This window comes from Neopsephotus bourkii, unplaced genomic scaffold (assembly GCF_033783945.1).
Source record: "Neopsephotus bourkii isolate Nb327-2 ecotype Australia unplaced genomic scaffold, CSIRO-AGI_Nbou_v1 NB_1768, whole genome shotgun sequence".
Lineage (NCBI taxonomy): Eukaryota > Metazoa > Chordata > Aves > Psittaciformes > Psittacidae > Neopsephotus > Neopsephotus bourkii.
The window spans coordinates 9,066,186-9,081,936 of record NW_026902242.1 but is presented as its reverse complement, the minus strand read 5'-3'; the positions used below and the strand labels follow the sequence as shown (position 1 = coordinate 9,081,936).

General features: G+C 58.9%; 1 protein-coding gene across 1 annotated transcript; it reads left to right on the top strand.

The window, feature by feature from the left end:
* Positions 1 to 6,733: 6,733 nt before the first annotated feature.
* Positions 6,734 to 9,003, top strand: FOXL2 (forkhead box L2). The gene has a single exon (XM_061379302.1). The coding sequence runs from the start codon at positions 6,874 to 6,876 to the stop codon at positions 7,792 to 7,794; it is 921 nt and encodes a 306-aa protein (XP_061235286.1). The 5' UTR covers positions 6,734 to 6,873; the 3' UTR covers positions 7,795 to 9,003.
* Positions 9,004 to 15,751: the final 6,748 nt, after the last annotated feature.

Here is a 15,751-nt window from a genome sequence, read left to right as displayed (position 1 = left end):
AAAGTACCCTGTTCTTGGCTAACCTAACCCCTTCTACACTTTCTGGAACATACTGGGACCTGACTACTTAACTGTAACCAAGTCAAACTGCTTCTGGTTGCTCAGAAATAGAGAGGAACTCAACTTATATGGTCATAATGCAGATAGCAAACTCGGGGTGTATGTTTAGATTTTACAGTACTTTGCTACATGTGCACAGCTTTGCTCCCAGGGCAGCACGTCGCCTGCAGCAGAAAGTGGTCAGAGAGCCCTGAATATACACTGCACAAACTCTCAGGGAGCTGCTAAAGACAAAACTTGAATTCACAGTATGCAGATGAGCTGCCCAAACCCGGTGGCCTGAGTGAGTCACCACAAGCTACTCACTCACACTAAAACTGGTGTAGCTGCAAACATGTGCAAGCATGTCCCCGGCTGGCCAGGTTGTGGGAACACGAGTATCCCTGTACGCTACCATAGCAAAGTGCTCCCAGCATGGACACAGCTAACTAGCAGTGTCTACTCCTAGAGCTGACTTCAGCCTCAAGCCTTCCAGATTAGAATAGCTTCGCCAGTATGACTGTCTCTCTAAAAGGCTTTTGTCAGCGAAGTTTCATCCACTGGGGAATCACTCTTCTCCCAGTCACTAACACTCCAGTCATGTTGTTATATGATGTGACTGGATCTATGTCTCCTAAGAGTTTCAACCTGAATACCTGAATAACCTTTTCAAATATTGTTTCCTTAAAAGAGTAAGTCCTAGATCCTGGCTGAAAACAGACTTCAGTAGGTTATAGGAGTTCGGAAAGAATGGCTATAGTTTGGGACCCAGTTCTCCAAGAACAGACTCCACAAATTCTCTTTGATGTCACTACACTGCTTGAAAGACTTTTTCCTTTAAGCCTCTTCTTTTTTTCCTTCTTTCTTCCTTCTCAGCACACCCCACCCCCCACTTCCCACCCACTCACCCCCCCCAATAATCTGAAATTAGTATCACTTTCTCTGTTTGGATCTTAAACAGTGCAAATTTTAAAACAGTCTGAAGGATGCAGTTTTCTTAGTACCTCTAAGATACTTAGTATCTCTGCAGCAACAGTGGGAGAAGCCTGCCTTGGCTCTATTTTTGTTGTATAATGCTATTAATTTGCAACTTCAGGGTGATCTGGACAGGAGTGGACTTGCATGGTTCAGGGTTTTTTGCTCTTTTCTTTTTTTTCCCACCCATGCTTTGTAGAAAAATAAGCATCAATGTCGCAGTGCTAAGAAAGAGCAATTTGCTTTGGAAGTCATCAGGCTTTGACACAAGCGGTCTTTGCTTCGAGCTTCCTAAGGAGACATAATTTTTCCTCTGTCTAAAAAAGAGGAGGCTGGCTTGTTTGTTTTTATTTGCAGCATTCGGCAGCATTGCTGTAGGCCACTGACTGCAGGATGGCAGTAACACAGGATTATCCTGCAGAGCCGTAACTAGTGAATCCATAACAGCCAACCTGAACTCTGCTGCGGGCTGCCATTTAATACCACAAGAAACTGTTTGCATTTCATCATGTAACCGGTTGTGTGAATTTAAGAACCTTCCCTGGATCAGGCTGTGTTTTCAGATGAAAGAAAGGAGCTACCAAATGGTAGAGTGAAATATATAGTTTGTTTTCCTGTAGGCCTGTCTTCTAAGCGTAAACAAATAGACTGCAGTGAAGGCTCTGGCTCGGGCTACAGAAAAGAAACCGAGCAGAGATGGGAAGTAGGAAAAGGTCGGGGCTGCCTTTTCTTGTAAGAGAGGTTTCTCTGATATCAAGGCAGTAGGAACAGGCTCACAATGAAATGGAACAGTGAAAAATGCCTTTACAGAGTCAGCTGAAGGGGGAAATCTACTCTCCTGATCCAAAAACCTTTCCCTCTAACATTCCCATCGGAGTGGGTATAGAATTGAGCCCGTTTGTGACTTTTCCCTCAGGGTCTGTTAGATGGGCTTTTATTCAATGTGATTTCAGTCATCAGATCATAATAAAGTTGCTCTGTTCCTCATGAAGCTCACATTATGGATGTACAGCCATCGTGGCCTATGGACTGCTTAGTTTTTCCTGTAAAAACAGAAATCCTTGTACGGCTGGGAGCTTGTAAAAACAAGCCTGAAGCTACCCAAATTTTTAGCTTTGCAGTATAAACGAGAAACTAAATTCTTCACTGCAAAACATATATGCACCTATATATGCTCGAGTTTTCGACAATGAGACTCATTCATGCAGAAGACGACACTTTCCAGGTGAATATTGCCTTGTTCTAGCACCACACGCCAAGTAATGTAATTGAAGGGCGTTTATGAAATGTTCGGGAATCCTGAGCAGATGGGAGAGTAGGATTGTGTGTTTGGGGTGTTCCGAGGTGAGCTGCAGGCCAAGAGAGAGGTGAAGTGCTGAAAATGAAGCTTTCTCAGGGCAGAGTTTGGGGTCTAAAGGGAGCAATTTGATCTCAAGTAATGGTGGTTATTCCCGGTTGCCAAGTGCTGTGCGCTAATCGGCACCTCCAGTACCGAGCCCTCCCTGCCTTCGGGTGTCGTTTAGACACCCGTCGTTTAGACACCCATCGTTTAGACATCCGAAGGGAGAAACACAGGATCTGGAGGTGAAGCGGCTCGGCCCGGCTCGGATGCGGCTGAGGACACCGCGCTCCGCGGGCACCTCCGGGCTGCTCTGCCCTCCCGCACGTAGGGAACACGGGAAAACTCCTTCGAGTCTTGTAATAGATCACATCTAATGGATTTTTCACAGCGACCGGAATATTTGATTTCCCGCGGTACAATTAGTTAATTCTCGGGAGCTCCGGCGTGCAGGGCAGACCCCCACATGCCAGGTTTACACGTAGCCGTATTCCCCCGTTTGTTAGGGGGATAAATGCTCCACGATCTTAAAGACCAGTAGTATTCGGGGAAAGAAGAAGAGGGGAAAGGAAGAAACTAGGATTGCTTGCAACGGCGGCACGGTGACTGCCCGTACAGGCTGCGTTGGCGGCTGTGCCGAGGAGGGGAAGGGACCGGGGAGCCGCGACCCGCTCGTTTGAGAAACAGGGACTCGGGACACGCAGCGCCTGGGTCCGCTTATAAAGCCGCGTCTGTGCCTCTCTCTCCTACGCTAGCCAAATTAACGCGGGTTAACGTAGCTGCTGGAGCGGTCGGGAAGGGTAGTTTCTTGCTGCGGCACCAGCAGCGTGTTCGGCCCCGTGCCTCCCGGAGCGGAGCCGGGGCAGCAGAACGGACAAAGTGGCAGTGTCGCCTGCCCTCCGTCCGGGTGCCGGTGCAGGCGGAGGGAGCCTTGCTCCGGTGCCTGCGAGCGGGTGCGGTAGCCGAACGGGAGTGGTGCTCCCCGAGCGAGGGGTGTCCAGGAGCACCGGAGACACGTTTTCTCTCCAAGCGGAAAATAAGTAAATAAATAAATAAAGTGTGTGAGAGGAAGCGTGACACATTTTCAAACAAACTGATCCCAGCCCTTCCAGGTAAAGCCGGCGCTGCTGCCTGCACGGGGGTGAGTAGAAAAAAACAGCCCCTACTCGGGCTCCTTCTTGCGTCTTGCCCGCTCTGCAACGGCCGGCACGGCTTCCGTAGGAGCCCTGCTCGCGGTGCCGTGTCCCAGCCGCGCTCCCCGGTGTCCCAGCTGGAGCCCCCCGCCGCTTGCCGTGACCTGCTCTGCACGGCAGTTCCACTCGCGGGAACGATCCCGGCCGCTTCCCCGCCGAATACCGGACTTGGTTAGGGAAGGCGGACCGGCCCGGCTCGGTACCGGGGAAGCACGGCGAACCACCGAATTGCAACCCCCGTTGGGGAGCTGGGTTGCGCGGCCGGGGCTGAGCCCCACTCTGCCCGTCTCCTTCCCTGCTTCCCTGCGCTGGGAACGGACTGCGGCCGGGGCTGCTCTGTGTGAAAAAAGTGAGAGCGCCTTCCCCACCGCCCCTCAGCGTTCTGCCATGGGATCTGCCCCTCTCCGCAGCGGGAAGGTGTCCGGGCATCGGCGCCGTGAGCCCTGCTCCATTGCTACCCTCCTCCTGCGTCCCCTACACCCGAGGGCAGCAGGCTCGGTCGGGGAGCAGCCCCGCTGTCTCCTCCCTTCTATTTGTCCCTGTTTGTTTGATTCCTTGTCCGACACCGGGAGCGGCGGGGGCTCTCCCGAGCTCACCGACACGGGACCTCTGTCCCGGGTTGTGCGGCATCCTCCGCTCCCCACCGGAGATGGGCTTGCCGCGCCCCTCTGCCCGCTGCCCGACCCCGTTCATTGCATTCCCCTCGCTGCGACATGTCTGTGAGTGCCGGTAGGACTCCAACTCTTTGCTGAACTGCAGCCACAGTGTCCAGGCTAGGCTGTCGTGGCTTAATCATACGGTTTAATGTCCCAAGAAGGGCCCAGTTAGCACCGGGGAGAGGGGACAGCCGGGCAGTGCCCGTAAGTCAAATGTTCAAGTAGCCGCACACGGGGCTGCGCTCTCACCTTTGCCGCTGCTCGGCCCGATCGCCGCTCCCAGCTCTGGGCTGAGCTGCTGCCCTTGGGTGTTCATCCGAAAGTCCCCCTTGCTGGGGCTGTCAAAAAAACAACAAACCCAAGCAAGCCCCTCAGATGTCCAATGTCCTCTGTGAAACAGGCAGCCCTGGTAAGGAGCTGCGCGCCCGGCTTAGGAGTGCAAAGGGAGGAATGTGCTGTTTGGCGGAGGTGATGACACACGCAACAGTGCTGTTACACCTGCATCGGGCCTCGCCGCGGAAATGCCTCCGAGGGGGAGCGCCGAGAGCAGCCTGGGTGGCCGGCAGAAAACAGCCAGGCCGGCCCAAGGGGGCCCGGCAGCCCCGGTCCCGGGCACGGCTAGGTACGACTCCCCTCCGCAGAGGCACCCGCCGCGAAGCTTCCGAGGAGCGACCGGGGAGGAAAACCGCTAAGAGCATCTCTCCCTCGGCCCCATTCCTCCGAGGTTTCGTTTATGCGCTTTAGGGGGTTACTTTAAGTGCTGCGTGCGCTGTTCTGCGGCTGTGTGCAGAAATAGAGGGGCCTGGAATCTGTGACCGAATTAATGCGGTCCACGCTTTAGGGTACGCGTTTCGCCGCCGACGAGAGACGGGAGATTCGTTATATGGCTGTAGACGAAGAGGCAAAAACGTATTCGAACCCAGAAATATAAGGATACACAGAAATAGAATGGCTTCCCGAGGGCTAGTTTATTTGTTTCTAGATCTCCGCCCCCCTTCACCCACAAATATCCTCCCCCGGAGGGGAGCGGAGACCCGTGTGCCCTTGGCTGGGCAGAGGAATCGGAGCTCCGCGCATGGCGCGCCGAAGCCCCAGGACACCCCGACGGGAGGGGCGGCTGCACCTGGTACGCTGTTCGAGGGCAGCCAGGCTCTGCCGGGCTGGCGTTTGGTTAACGAAAACTGATGTAGCGCGTAAAACCCGCGGGGCGCGGAATAGCGCTGAGCGGCGGCTCACGTTCGGGAGCGGCAGAAGCGAGCACGAGGGCTCCGGCCGCGGGCCCCAGGGCATGAGTAGCAGCTCCGAGAGCCGCTTCTGAACATCCCTAGAGGGGAGACCCCGAGCCGTGCTTGAGTGCGTGAGGGTATCGGGTCCTTGTGGCTGCACCCCCGGGGCGCACTGACAGCGCGGTTGGGGAGCTCAGGTGACCCCGGCCCTGTGGAGCTCGGGCTCGGCCTGGCTCCCTCTGCCGCGATGTTTGGAAGGGAGGTTCCGGAGGACAAGCAGGGCTAGGCTGCCCTCTTCCCGGGGACCGGGCTAAGGGCTCCGTTAGAAACCAGCGCGAAGTTATTATCCGTCTGCTTCTCTACCCGAGGTGGGAGCAGCCTCATGTTAGTGATTTCTTATTGCACGACACCTCTGCTGGGCGGGAGGGGGGGGGGGGGGGAAGGAGAGGGGGGCCTCTACCTGAAGGCAGAGAAGGGGAAGGAGCAGGGCAACGTCGGTGCAGCATATGCCGCCCCACGAACCGTGTGAAACCAACTGGAGACGTGCAGGTGAAGGAGCGGGAAAACTGGCCGGTGTGTCACCCCTCGCCTCGTCACTCTCCACTGGCCCTCGGGGCGCCTGTCAGCCCCGCAGCCTACTTCGCGGGGAGAGAGGAGAGACCTGACACCGTTTGCTCTGCCTCCTGCAAATAAGGGCTGCAAGAACCGACTTGCAGGCAGCGGCAGCAGCCTCCTTGTGCTCCCCGGGAGCGATCGGTTGGCGGGGCCCGGGGCCAAGACATACAAACGCGTCCGAGTGTGCGGCTGGACGTCCGGGGCAGGGGCGAACACCGCGGGTAAACTCCGCACCCGCCGCCTCCAACGAGGCCCCTGGCCGGGCGGGAGGGGAGCCCACCGCCGAGGGCCCCATCCGAGCTCCTCGGGCGGGCTGGCGGCGGAGGCTTGATCGGTGCCCTCCCGGACGCCGCCTCCCCCCTTAACTTCCCCCCCCCCCCCCCCCCCCCGCCCCGGTGGCGCGACCGAGCCGGGGCGGTTCCGTGCCGTTCCGCGGGGCTACGTCGGGCCGTGTGTGCGTGGGGCTGAGCGCGGCGCCGTGACTGCGGGGTGAACTCGGCCGTGCCCAGCGGCTCGGCGGCGATAGGGGAGCGGACTCTTGACGAAAGCGGAACTCGGCCGGGCCCATACAAATCAGAAAAGAGCCCGGCCGCGGCGGCAGAGGGGAGCGGAGCCCGCGGAGGCAGGGACGCTGCCGCCGCCGCGCTGCACGGACCAGCGGCGCCTCGAAAGGCGCCTCCCCATCTTCGTCCCGGTCCCGGCTTCGACCTCGGCCCCGGTCTTAGCGAGCGCCGGGAGGGACAGGACGGCCCCCGGCACCGAGCTCCGCACATCGGGCAAGCGCTCCGCAGCCGTGCCGCGGGCGGCGGGACGGCGGGACGCGGGGCACCATGATGAACAGCTACCCAGACGGCGAGGAGGACCCGGTGGCGCTGCTGGCTCATGACACCGGCGGCAGCAAGGAGCCGGAGCGGGTCAAGGAGGAGCTGGGCGCCGAGAAAATCCCTGAGAAGCCGGACCCCTCGCAGAAGCCCCCCTACTCCTACGTGGCCCTTATCGCCATGGCCATCCGGGAGAGCGCAGAGAAGAGGCTCACGCTGTCCGGGATCTACCAGTACATCATCAGCAAGTTCCCTTTCTACGAGAAGAACAAGAAGGGCTGGCAGAACAGCATCCGCCACAACCTCAGCCTCAACGAGTGTTTCATCAAGGTGCCCAGGGAGGGCGGCGGCGAGCGCAAGGGCAACTACTGGACCCTGGATCCCGCCTGCGAGGACATGTTCGAGAAGGGCAACTACCGCCGGAGGCGAAGGATGAAACGGCCTTTCCGGCCGCCCCCGACCCACTTCCAGCCCGGCAAAACCCTCTTCAGCCCCGACACCTACGGCTACCTCTCCCCGCCCAAATACTTGCAGTCCACCTTCATGAACAACTCGTGGCCGCTGGCGCAGCCCCCTGCGCCCATGCCCTACGCCTCCTGCCAGATGTCTGGTGGGAACGTCAGCCCCGTCAATGTGAAAGGACTCTCGGGCCCGGCATCCTACGGCCCCTACTCGCGGGTGCAGAGCATGGCGCTGCCCAGCATGGTGAACTCCTACAACGGCATGGGCCACCACCACCACCACCCGCACGCTCATCATCCCCAGCAGCTCAGCCCGACCAGCCCCGCGCCGCCCGCGGCCCCGGCGGCGAACGGAGCCGGCCTCCAGTTCGCCTGTGCCCGCCAGCCCGCCGAGCTGTCCATGATGCACTGTTCCTACTGGGAGCACGATAGCAAACACAGCGCCCTGCACTCCCGCATAGACATCTAGGGGGACTTCGGCCGATAGCCCACCGCCCTTGCACCGGCTCCACTACCACTCTGCGATCCTGCCGCCTTCTCCTCCTTTCTCGGGTCTCTCCTTCTCTCCAGCCGCGGACTTTCCTCTCTTCGTGCCTAAACTGTTGCGGTGGGGAAACGGCGGCCCTGCTCCTTGTGTAGTGTAAGTGTAAGAACCGTTCTACGAGGAGGAGAAGGCGGTGTAAATGCGAGAGCCGGTGCGCTGCCGCTGGGCGAGCTCGGATCTACCGTTCGTTTCTTTGCTCTTGTGTGTGTGTGTTCGTTTGTTTGTGAGACGGTTTGGTTTTTTGTTTTTGTTTGTTTGTTTGTTTGTTTTGGTGGGTTTTTTTTGGGGGGGAGCATGTAATTAAAAATAGGCTGTTTAGCCCTCAAAATTCTGCTCCTTTATAATTCAGCCGTAATCCTTTCGGGCTCAGCCTTGGGGAGAGTGAAAAGCGGAGCTTGTAAATAGCGGCATTTCCATGCGTGGCGGTGCTGGCTGGTGAGGCCTAGCTGCTGCCGTGGTGCTCGTCCTCCTCCTCCTCTTCATCTGCTCTTTCTTTTTCCTCGGACTGCAAAACACCGCGCTTCTTCCGAGCAGCGGCTTTCTGTCAAAATAGTACTTAGGTGGGGACTTCTGGAGCAGCGGGAGATGCCGGTTGTCAGAAACCAACAACCGAACCTGCCAGTGTCACTCGGGAAACGTTTCACTGTCGGTAAAATATAGTTTTAAAAGGAGACAATGTCTTCTGAGGTCTTAAAAGTAATTTTATACAAGTCTAAAAATTATTTTGACGTTACAACAAAAGAAAAAAAAAAGGACGGTTTCCTGTAAATTGGATTTTTTTTTTCCGTGTGCATATTATGAATAATAATGAAAGTTTAAACTATCTTCGGGTTTTGTCGACCCCAAACCTGGCCCAAAATGGATTCTCCGGTAGGTTCTGCTTTCGAATGCTTGCCCTTTACTCTTAAAACGTTTTGATCCTTCGATTTTACATAGATTAATGTGAAGAAGAAAAAAAAAATAGAGTTTATAATACCGGGGCCAGTTCGTAGCGATTTTGTAAACGTTTATGTAAGCTGATAGATGCTGTGGCATAGTACCATTTTGGGACCAACTTTTCTAGAGTGAACTAGCACTTTTATTGTACTTCCTAGCATTTTAAAGTCTCCAATAAAGTGGCTTTCCTTCTTTTCAGATCATTTTATTTCGCTCCGTTCTTCCGTGATCGGGGTCGAGAAGCGGCAGCGGAGAACGGGCTGGGCGACTTGTCCCGGGGACATTCCGAGCCGTCCGGCCTGCTCTCTTCGGCCGTCACCGCTCCCAGCCCCTGTCCCAGTTCCAGCCGCGGCCGTCCAGCGCTCGCCTCCGCCGCGGGCAGTACGAGGACTGTGCCGGGGCGGTGGATCGGCTCCTTTAAGCGCCGTGGCGGGAGGGGTCCGGTGATGTTTTGGCGGCCGCCGCGGAGGTGCCGGGACCGCTTCGTTGGCTCTGCGGGAGCGATCGGGAGCTGTGGGACACGGGCAGCCGCCGGCACCTCGCCCGTGTGCCCGGCTCTCCCAGGGCAATGCCGGCGGCGGTGGCCGACACCGACCTTGGCTCCGCTTTCGTTTCATCCCCACCCGCTCGGGGCCGCGGCGCTGGACGACACCGCGCAGCTCCGCGTCACCCCGGTCCCGGCCGAACCAGTGCCTGTGCTTGGGGCCGCTGTCGGGCCTCGCTTTCCAAGCCGGGCCGGTTGGTCCGGGCACGGGCCTCACTTGAGGAGTTCATATGCAACGGTTCCTTTGCGGGCTGCATGGGGGGATGGGAGGCTCGGGACGGGACGGTGCTGTTGGCAGGTGGGGTGGTCTCCGCAGAGGGTCCCCTCGAACGCCAGTCTGGGCCAGGCCTGCTGCTGTTCGGCGGGCGGGAGCGGGGATGTGCGTGTTCCGCTCGTTCCGGGTTGCACGGGCAGCTAGCTCTCCCGGAGGGTGGGGTAGCAGGGCGAAACGCGGTACCGGGGGTGAACGCTCCTCTCCTGCTGCCGGGAGCAAGAGGGGGCCCACGGGAGAGGTGACCAGCGGGCACTGGGTGCAAACAGACCGTTGCTCGGCTGGAGGCCCTGCTGCGCTGCCTGTCACCAGTACCCAGACCCTGGCGCGAACAGGAGGGCGTTGGGAGCGGTGTTGCGTCCGAGGGTTCCTGCTCTCGGGGCTGCAGCAGACGCGGCCGCTTCGCGCTGTGCACTGGGACCTCGGGCCGAGCTGCTGCCGCGGGGGCCTGGAGGTAGGGAGGGAGCGAGCCCAGCTCCTACCATGAACACACCGGTGTCATAGGGAGCGAAATGCCTCCCAAGCGGGCAGCCCCGGGATGCCAGCGCACATGGCACAGGGCCCCCACTCATGCTTTCGCCACCCGTGCCTCTGCCGGCCTCTGCCGGGAGCGGGGAGCTCATTCGGGGCCTCTGACCTGCCCGGGGCCGTCGGGTGGAACTGCTGGTGGAGGGGAGAGGCGTCACCGTTCACACGGCCTCAGGAGCGCAGGGCGAGCTCGGCGACCGGCCCAGGCAGCCCGGTGTCCGCCTGTGGGTTGCAGCCTTGCACCAGAGAACTCAGGGCCGTGGCAGTTCGTTCTGCTTGTTGCTTATTCGATAGGCATTGATAGTGCCGCTTTGTTTCCTCCGGGGTACGTGGGGGCAGTGGCGGGCTCGCAAGAGAAGCGGTGGGCTCGGGGCGAAGGGAGGGCAGGACCCCCCCGGCGCCCCACGGGCCGGCTGTGCCACCGCTCGAGCGGGCTGCAGCGCCCATAGCAAACGGCTGTGAGCTGCTGGGGCCTTGCCGGCGTTGCGTGAAAAGGTACCCTACGGTGCCCCGGGGAGGGGGTACAGTGGTGGCCCCCTGGGCTGCCTCGATTCCCGCGGGGCCTCCAGGCGGTGCCGCCTCAGCAGGGGATCAGCGCTCGGCTGTCGTAGCAGGGAGAGGCAGGGAACAGGGCACTGGGTTGCCGTTCGGGCAATCGTTGCCTCTGGACGAGCGTCTTCTCGCCAAGAGAGCGCCGTGCGGGTGTGTGGAGCTGCTTGGAAGCGAGTAAAGGTGCTGTCGAAGTCCTTGGCGAGCCTGCACCCACCCGGGGCTCCCCGCTGCGGCTCCTTCCCCGGGGTCTGGGCCCGCCAGGGAAGAGATGCAGGCGGCCCGGGCCGGTGGAGGCCACCCGTCCTGCCAGGTCGGGGCCCGTCAGTCTGCCGGGCTCCCTGTGATCGACCGGGGCTCTGCTTGCCTTTGGTTCTGCTCTCCGAGTCAGCGAATGCCGCCGTCGTTCCCGTAGGATGTCTTCACGGTCGTATTCCGTATTTTATAAACAGAGGCTGCATTGAATATAAACTCCCGTGGTTCACTAAGCAGCCATCGTGTCGTGTGTACGGCTGCAGGCCTCTCCCTTCACCCTGCCCTGAGGACAGCCCGGAAAGCCCCCGTGCGGACCGCTGCCCTGTTCGGGCCCAGCAGGGCCCCGCGCTGCTTCCAGCCCGGCCGTGCACCCGGTGGGGCCTCCTCTCTCTGCCCTCGGCCCTTCGCAGAGGGGACGGGAAACCAGAGCAAGAGCCCTGCCGTAGTCCAAGCCGACTTGACCACCCTCACTGGGCCCTGCGGGGCAGCAGGGGGGTGTGGGCACGGCCCGTCCTAGGTCCCCACCGACGTGGGGAGGGGATCCCGGCCTTCACTCAGGGTGTTCGCCTTGGGCAGTGGGCACCGACCTGTGGGGAGCCGTAGGAGACCTCGCTGTGGTATGCGTTAACGAACACCCACGCCTTGGCACACAGGGACTGAGATTCCCCGCGCCGCCAAGCCCCGACCACAGGGCAGATAGTGCCCTCATCCCGGGAGAGCGGCGCTTGGTACAGCAGCGGCTGGGTGGGAGAAGGGGTCTGTGCCCACCCCACAGGCACGGAAGGCGAGGGCCCATGGGGTGCCAGCACACTTCGGATCCGCTCTCTCCCACCCCGGGGTGCCCGGGTACCTCCTCCCTGCTCCCACCTTCCCCGGGCAGCGCTGCCAACCCTTCCCCGCCGACCCCTTAGGAAATCAAGCGGCAGAGAGACAATCTCTTGGCAAGAGCGGGGTTTGCGCATTGTGTAAGGCCTTTCCCCGTTATATAAATGACGGCAGGAGGAATGCTCCGCCAAGCGGGATGCTCTTCCCAGGCCGGCACCTTGGCGCAGAGCCTTCCTCAGGCTTCGTGGCCACCGCCCGCTCCGGGGCTGCTTCAGTGCCGGAGCCGAGGCAGCGGGACCCAGGGCCGCTGGTCCAGCCGAGCTGCCGCCGCTGCCCTGCCGGAGCGGCCCCAGGTTTATGCAACGCTGGCGAGAGATGAAAGCAGAAGAGCGAGGGCTGTTCTCTCTCTGCGCGGAGCGGGTGTGGAAACAGCCTGCCTCAGCACTGCCCGTGCCCCTTGCGGGAAGGGTTTGCTGCCCGGGGCTGAGCGGGCTTCCACCGCATCACGGCTGCTCCAGCCCTCGGGGCAGCGCCAGGCCTGGGGGTTGGGGGGGGGGGGGGGAGGGCTGTTTTGTGGCCGCAGGGTTTTCTTCCTTTCCGGTCCTTTGCGCAGCCCTCGAGCCCGGTGGCAAAGGCTTGGGCGCCGGGAGCGCTCCCCGCAGGTAGGGCTTGGCACGGCATGGCTCAGCTCGCTGTGCCCGGAGCGGGAGGGCGGCCGTGCGGGTGACTGCAGACAGGGCCGAGCGGTGCTGCGGAAGGAGCACAAGGCCCGTTCTCACCTTGCGCTCCGCTCCCTCCCCGGCGGTGGGGCTGTTTAATACCGCCTGATTCCTGGTATTCTTGTCCGTGTTTTAAGTGGTGAAAAAGTCATTTCCAGTCCCATGGTCCGCATTTCACCCTGAACTCATTGAAAAGAGAGTGCGGGGTCAGGACTGTTTATTATACAACCAATTAAAACAGGAAAATATGCAAAGGCTTCATTCAGCGAGATCCGGCTATTGTTAAGCCGAAAACGATATTTTTGTTTCAAAAATAAAAAAAGAGTACATTTGTTACTTAAAAAATCTCCTCTCTGCGTGTGTGACGAGCGCGGCTCCCGGCGGTCGGGAGCGCTCTGAGCTCCGGTGGCCCCAGCCTGCCGCGTCCCTGGCCGAACAGCGCTGTGCTGCCGGGGGGCGGCTCGACGGAGTGGGCAGCGGACAGGGACCGGTGATCCCCACTTCCACCTCTCGGGGCAGGGACCGGGGATCCCTTCTTGCACCCGCCGCTATGCGGGTTCCGCTCCTGTCCACTCGCAGGAGAGGCCGGCCAGCATTAAGGGCAGGGAACCAGCGCCGTGCAGGCGGACGTGAGCAGCCGGCGTGGTGCATTGGACAGCAGAAGACGGTGAAAACCAAACCAAAGTACTGCGGGGACTAGAAAGGCCGATACTGTAGCGGGCAACGGGCAGGGCCGAGTGACCATACCGGGGAGCCCCGAGCCGCGGTGCGGAGTCCGGGGCGCAGAGCTGAGCCCAGCCACCGGCGGCTGAAGCCCCGGGCACAGCTCGGCGGCTCCCCTGCGCCTCCTTCATCCTTCCCTGCACAGCCCGCCCGACGCCCATCGCTGGGTCTGCGGGGCATCGTGGCGGCTTGGCAGGGCTCGGTAGCCCTCGGGGATGTGCTGAGCAGCGGGCCTGGGAAGCGCTCACCAAAACAATCGCTCCGGCTGGCCTAATCCAATGAGTTTATTTTAGTCCTCGAGCTGTATTGAAAACATTAGCTCTGCTTCTTGTGGTTGTTTACAGTATGTTGGTCTCAACATCATAGCCGCCCTTCTGGAAAAGTCTTTCAGGATTCAGGCAGAGGGAAACCAACACAGAATTGGCTCGGAAAGCAAATGATTAATCGAATCAGAGACAGGAAGGCGGAGGTAATCAATGAGTTTTCACTTATAGTTTACTCGGATGGACATCTTTTTCCTTTTTGGCTCTATAAGTTTGGAAACCACACGGGGTTTTATTAGCCAAACAAGCAGCTGCAGGGTTTGGAGGGCTGGTGGGAATTCGTTCAAAATCAGTTGCATGTTGCCTGGAGTGGAATTCGGATTTCGACAAAACCTCGTGCTTGATCCCGCCTCAGCACACGGACGGAGCCGGACGGCGAGCACCGAGGCTGCGATGGCGGGGGAGAGCCGAGGAACATGGAGCACGAACGCCTTCAACAGAGCAGGGGAGCTTTGCTCTCCTTCAAGCCACACAGAGAACAAACACTGAGAAATGTCACACATGGGGCGAGATCCGAACGTGAAGCCCCGGCTCTCCCCGCTCAGTATGCAGGACGGGGCACACCTGAAGCCCTGCGTGTCCCCAGATCGGTGTCCCCGCAGGTCCCAAGAGTGAAGCCTCCCCGCGGCACAGGCTCCCGACCCCTAGCAGGTCCCTGCAAATGCTGCCGGCTTGCTGGCAAATGCCTTTCTCGCCTACTTTCGTTTAATTTCTTTCTCTCTCTAACGGGATTTCCCCGCCACTACCACATGAAGGGCTAATTCGGAGCGACTCGCGCTGGGGAGGGTGAGAGCAGTTCACCGACCACTGTTGGGAGCTGAGGCCCTTGAGGGGCTGAAAACACCGTGATGGTTTGGGAAACAGGCTCCGTGCGAGTTGGGGGGATGAGGATCGTGGTTCTTGGGGCTGGGGGGAGGCAGCTTCCACCTCTCGGGGCGAGCGGCCCGGCTCAGAGACAGCCAGTGACCTCTTGTCTAAGATACGGCGACTGTTTCCCCGTTTTTTCCCCAGAGATAACTGTCATTCTTTTTATTACTATCGTTCTGTTCCCTGGAAACCCAAACAATCAATAAAGGACGGGGAGAAACTGAGCAGAGCACGAAGCGTAATGTCCTTCGTTATCAAAAAGGGGGAGAAACGAAAAGGAGTCGCTCGCCACTTATCTTTTTTTTTACTTTCTTTTTTTTTTTTTTTTCAGGTGTTGCTTTTAACACAATGATCAGAAAAACAAATTAAAACAGAATATCGGGCACATGCTCTTGAGGATGCACCGATTTTCCCCGTTCCCTGCTTTAGGCAGCGATACCACCCGGTGCAGTTTCAACAAGGTTTTTAAACTTCCCCAATCCCCCCCTACAGGAGGCCGGGCGGGCACACAGAAGCTGGGGACGGCAGCTGAGACCCCACTGGTACCGGCAGAGACGGGTCCCCGGGGGACTTCCATCTGTGCCCTTACGGGGTGCCGGAACACAGACCCAACCACCCCAGTGAGCAGTGAAAAGGGCTAGGGGCAGCGCCGAGCGTAGGTACGGGCAGGGGTGTCCTCCCCATCCCCTTGGCCTCACAGGTTGCCTTTCTGGTTCCTCTGATGCCTCCGAGATAGGGGGACGTTTTGTAAAAGAAATAGGCGGTTTTAAAAGTTAGCAGGGGAATTTGTAAGGTCCTTGTAATTACACATCACTGATCACACCTCCTGCGGAGCAGACTCCTGCCCTGGCCGCTGCAGTTGCTTTCCCACGGAGCAGCCACTCTCTACTCCTTCCCAGCACCGGTAAGGTGCTCTGGAAAACCCCTTGCTTTGCCTTTACAGCTCAGTTCAGCACAGCGCAGCCAAGCGTTGTCTGGGACAGTCACCAGTTGCCCTGGAACAGAAATGGGAACCACTTGTTTAAACACCCTAAGGTCCCAAAATCTCTACGAGCCATCACAGGAGAGGGTTTTTTCCCTTCCCGGAGCGGGAAGGGAGCAGGGATTACAGGGAGGAATGTCTGCCCTGGCTGCGGCAAGCACCATGAGATTGCGGTTTGCCTTTTCTTTTTTCTTTGCCCATCAGTTTTTCCATTCCTTGAGGAAATTTGTTCGGTATCTGAATCAAAGTGCACTATTCCAGCCCTTTCTGCCGTTGTTGTTTTGTTTTATCTCAGCCCTTTTTTATGTTTCCATTTAAAAAGTGACAGATTTGGTAGAGCTCTCAACTGTTTCCCATTAG

Coding starts and splice junctions, on each gene's coding strand:
- FOXL2 (XM_061379302.1), top strand. CDS start 6,874: ATGATGAACAGCTACCCAGACGGCGAGGAGGACCCGGTGGCGCTGCTG.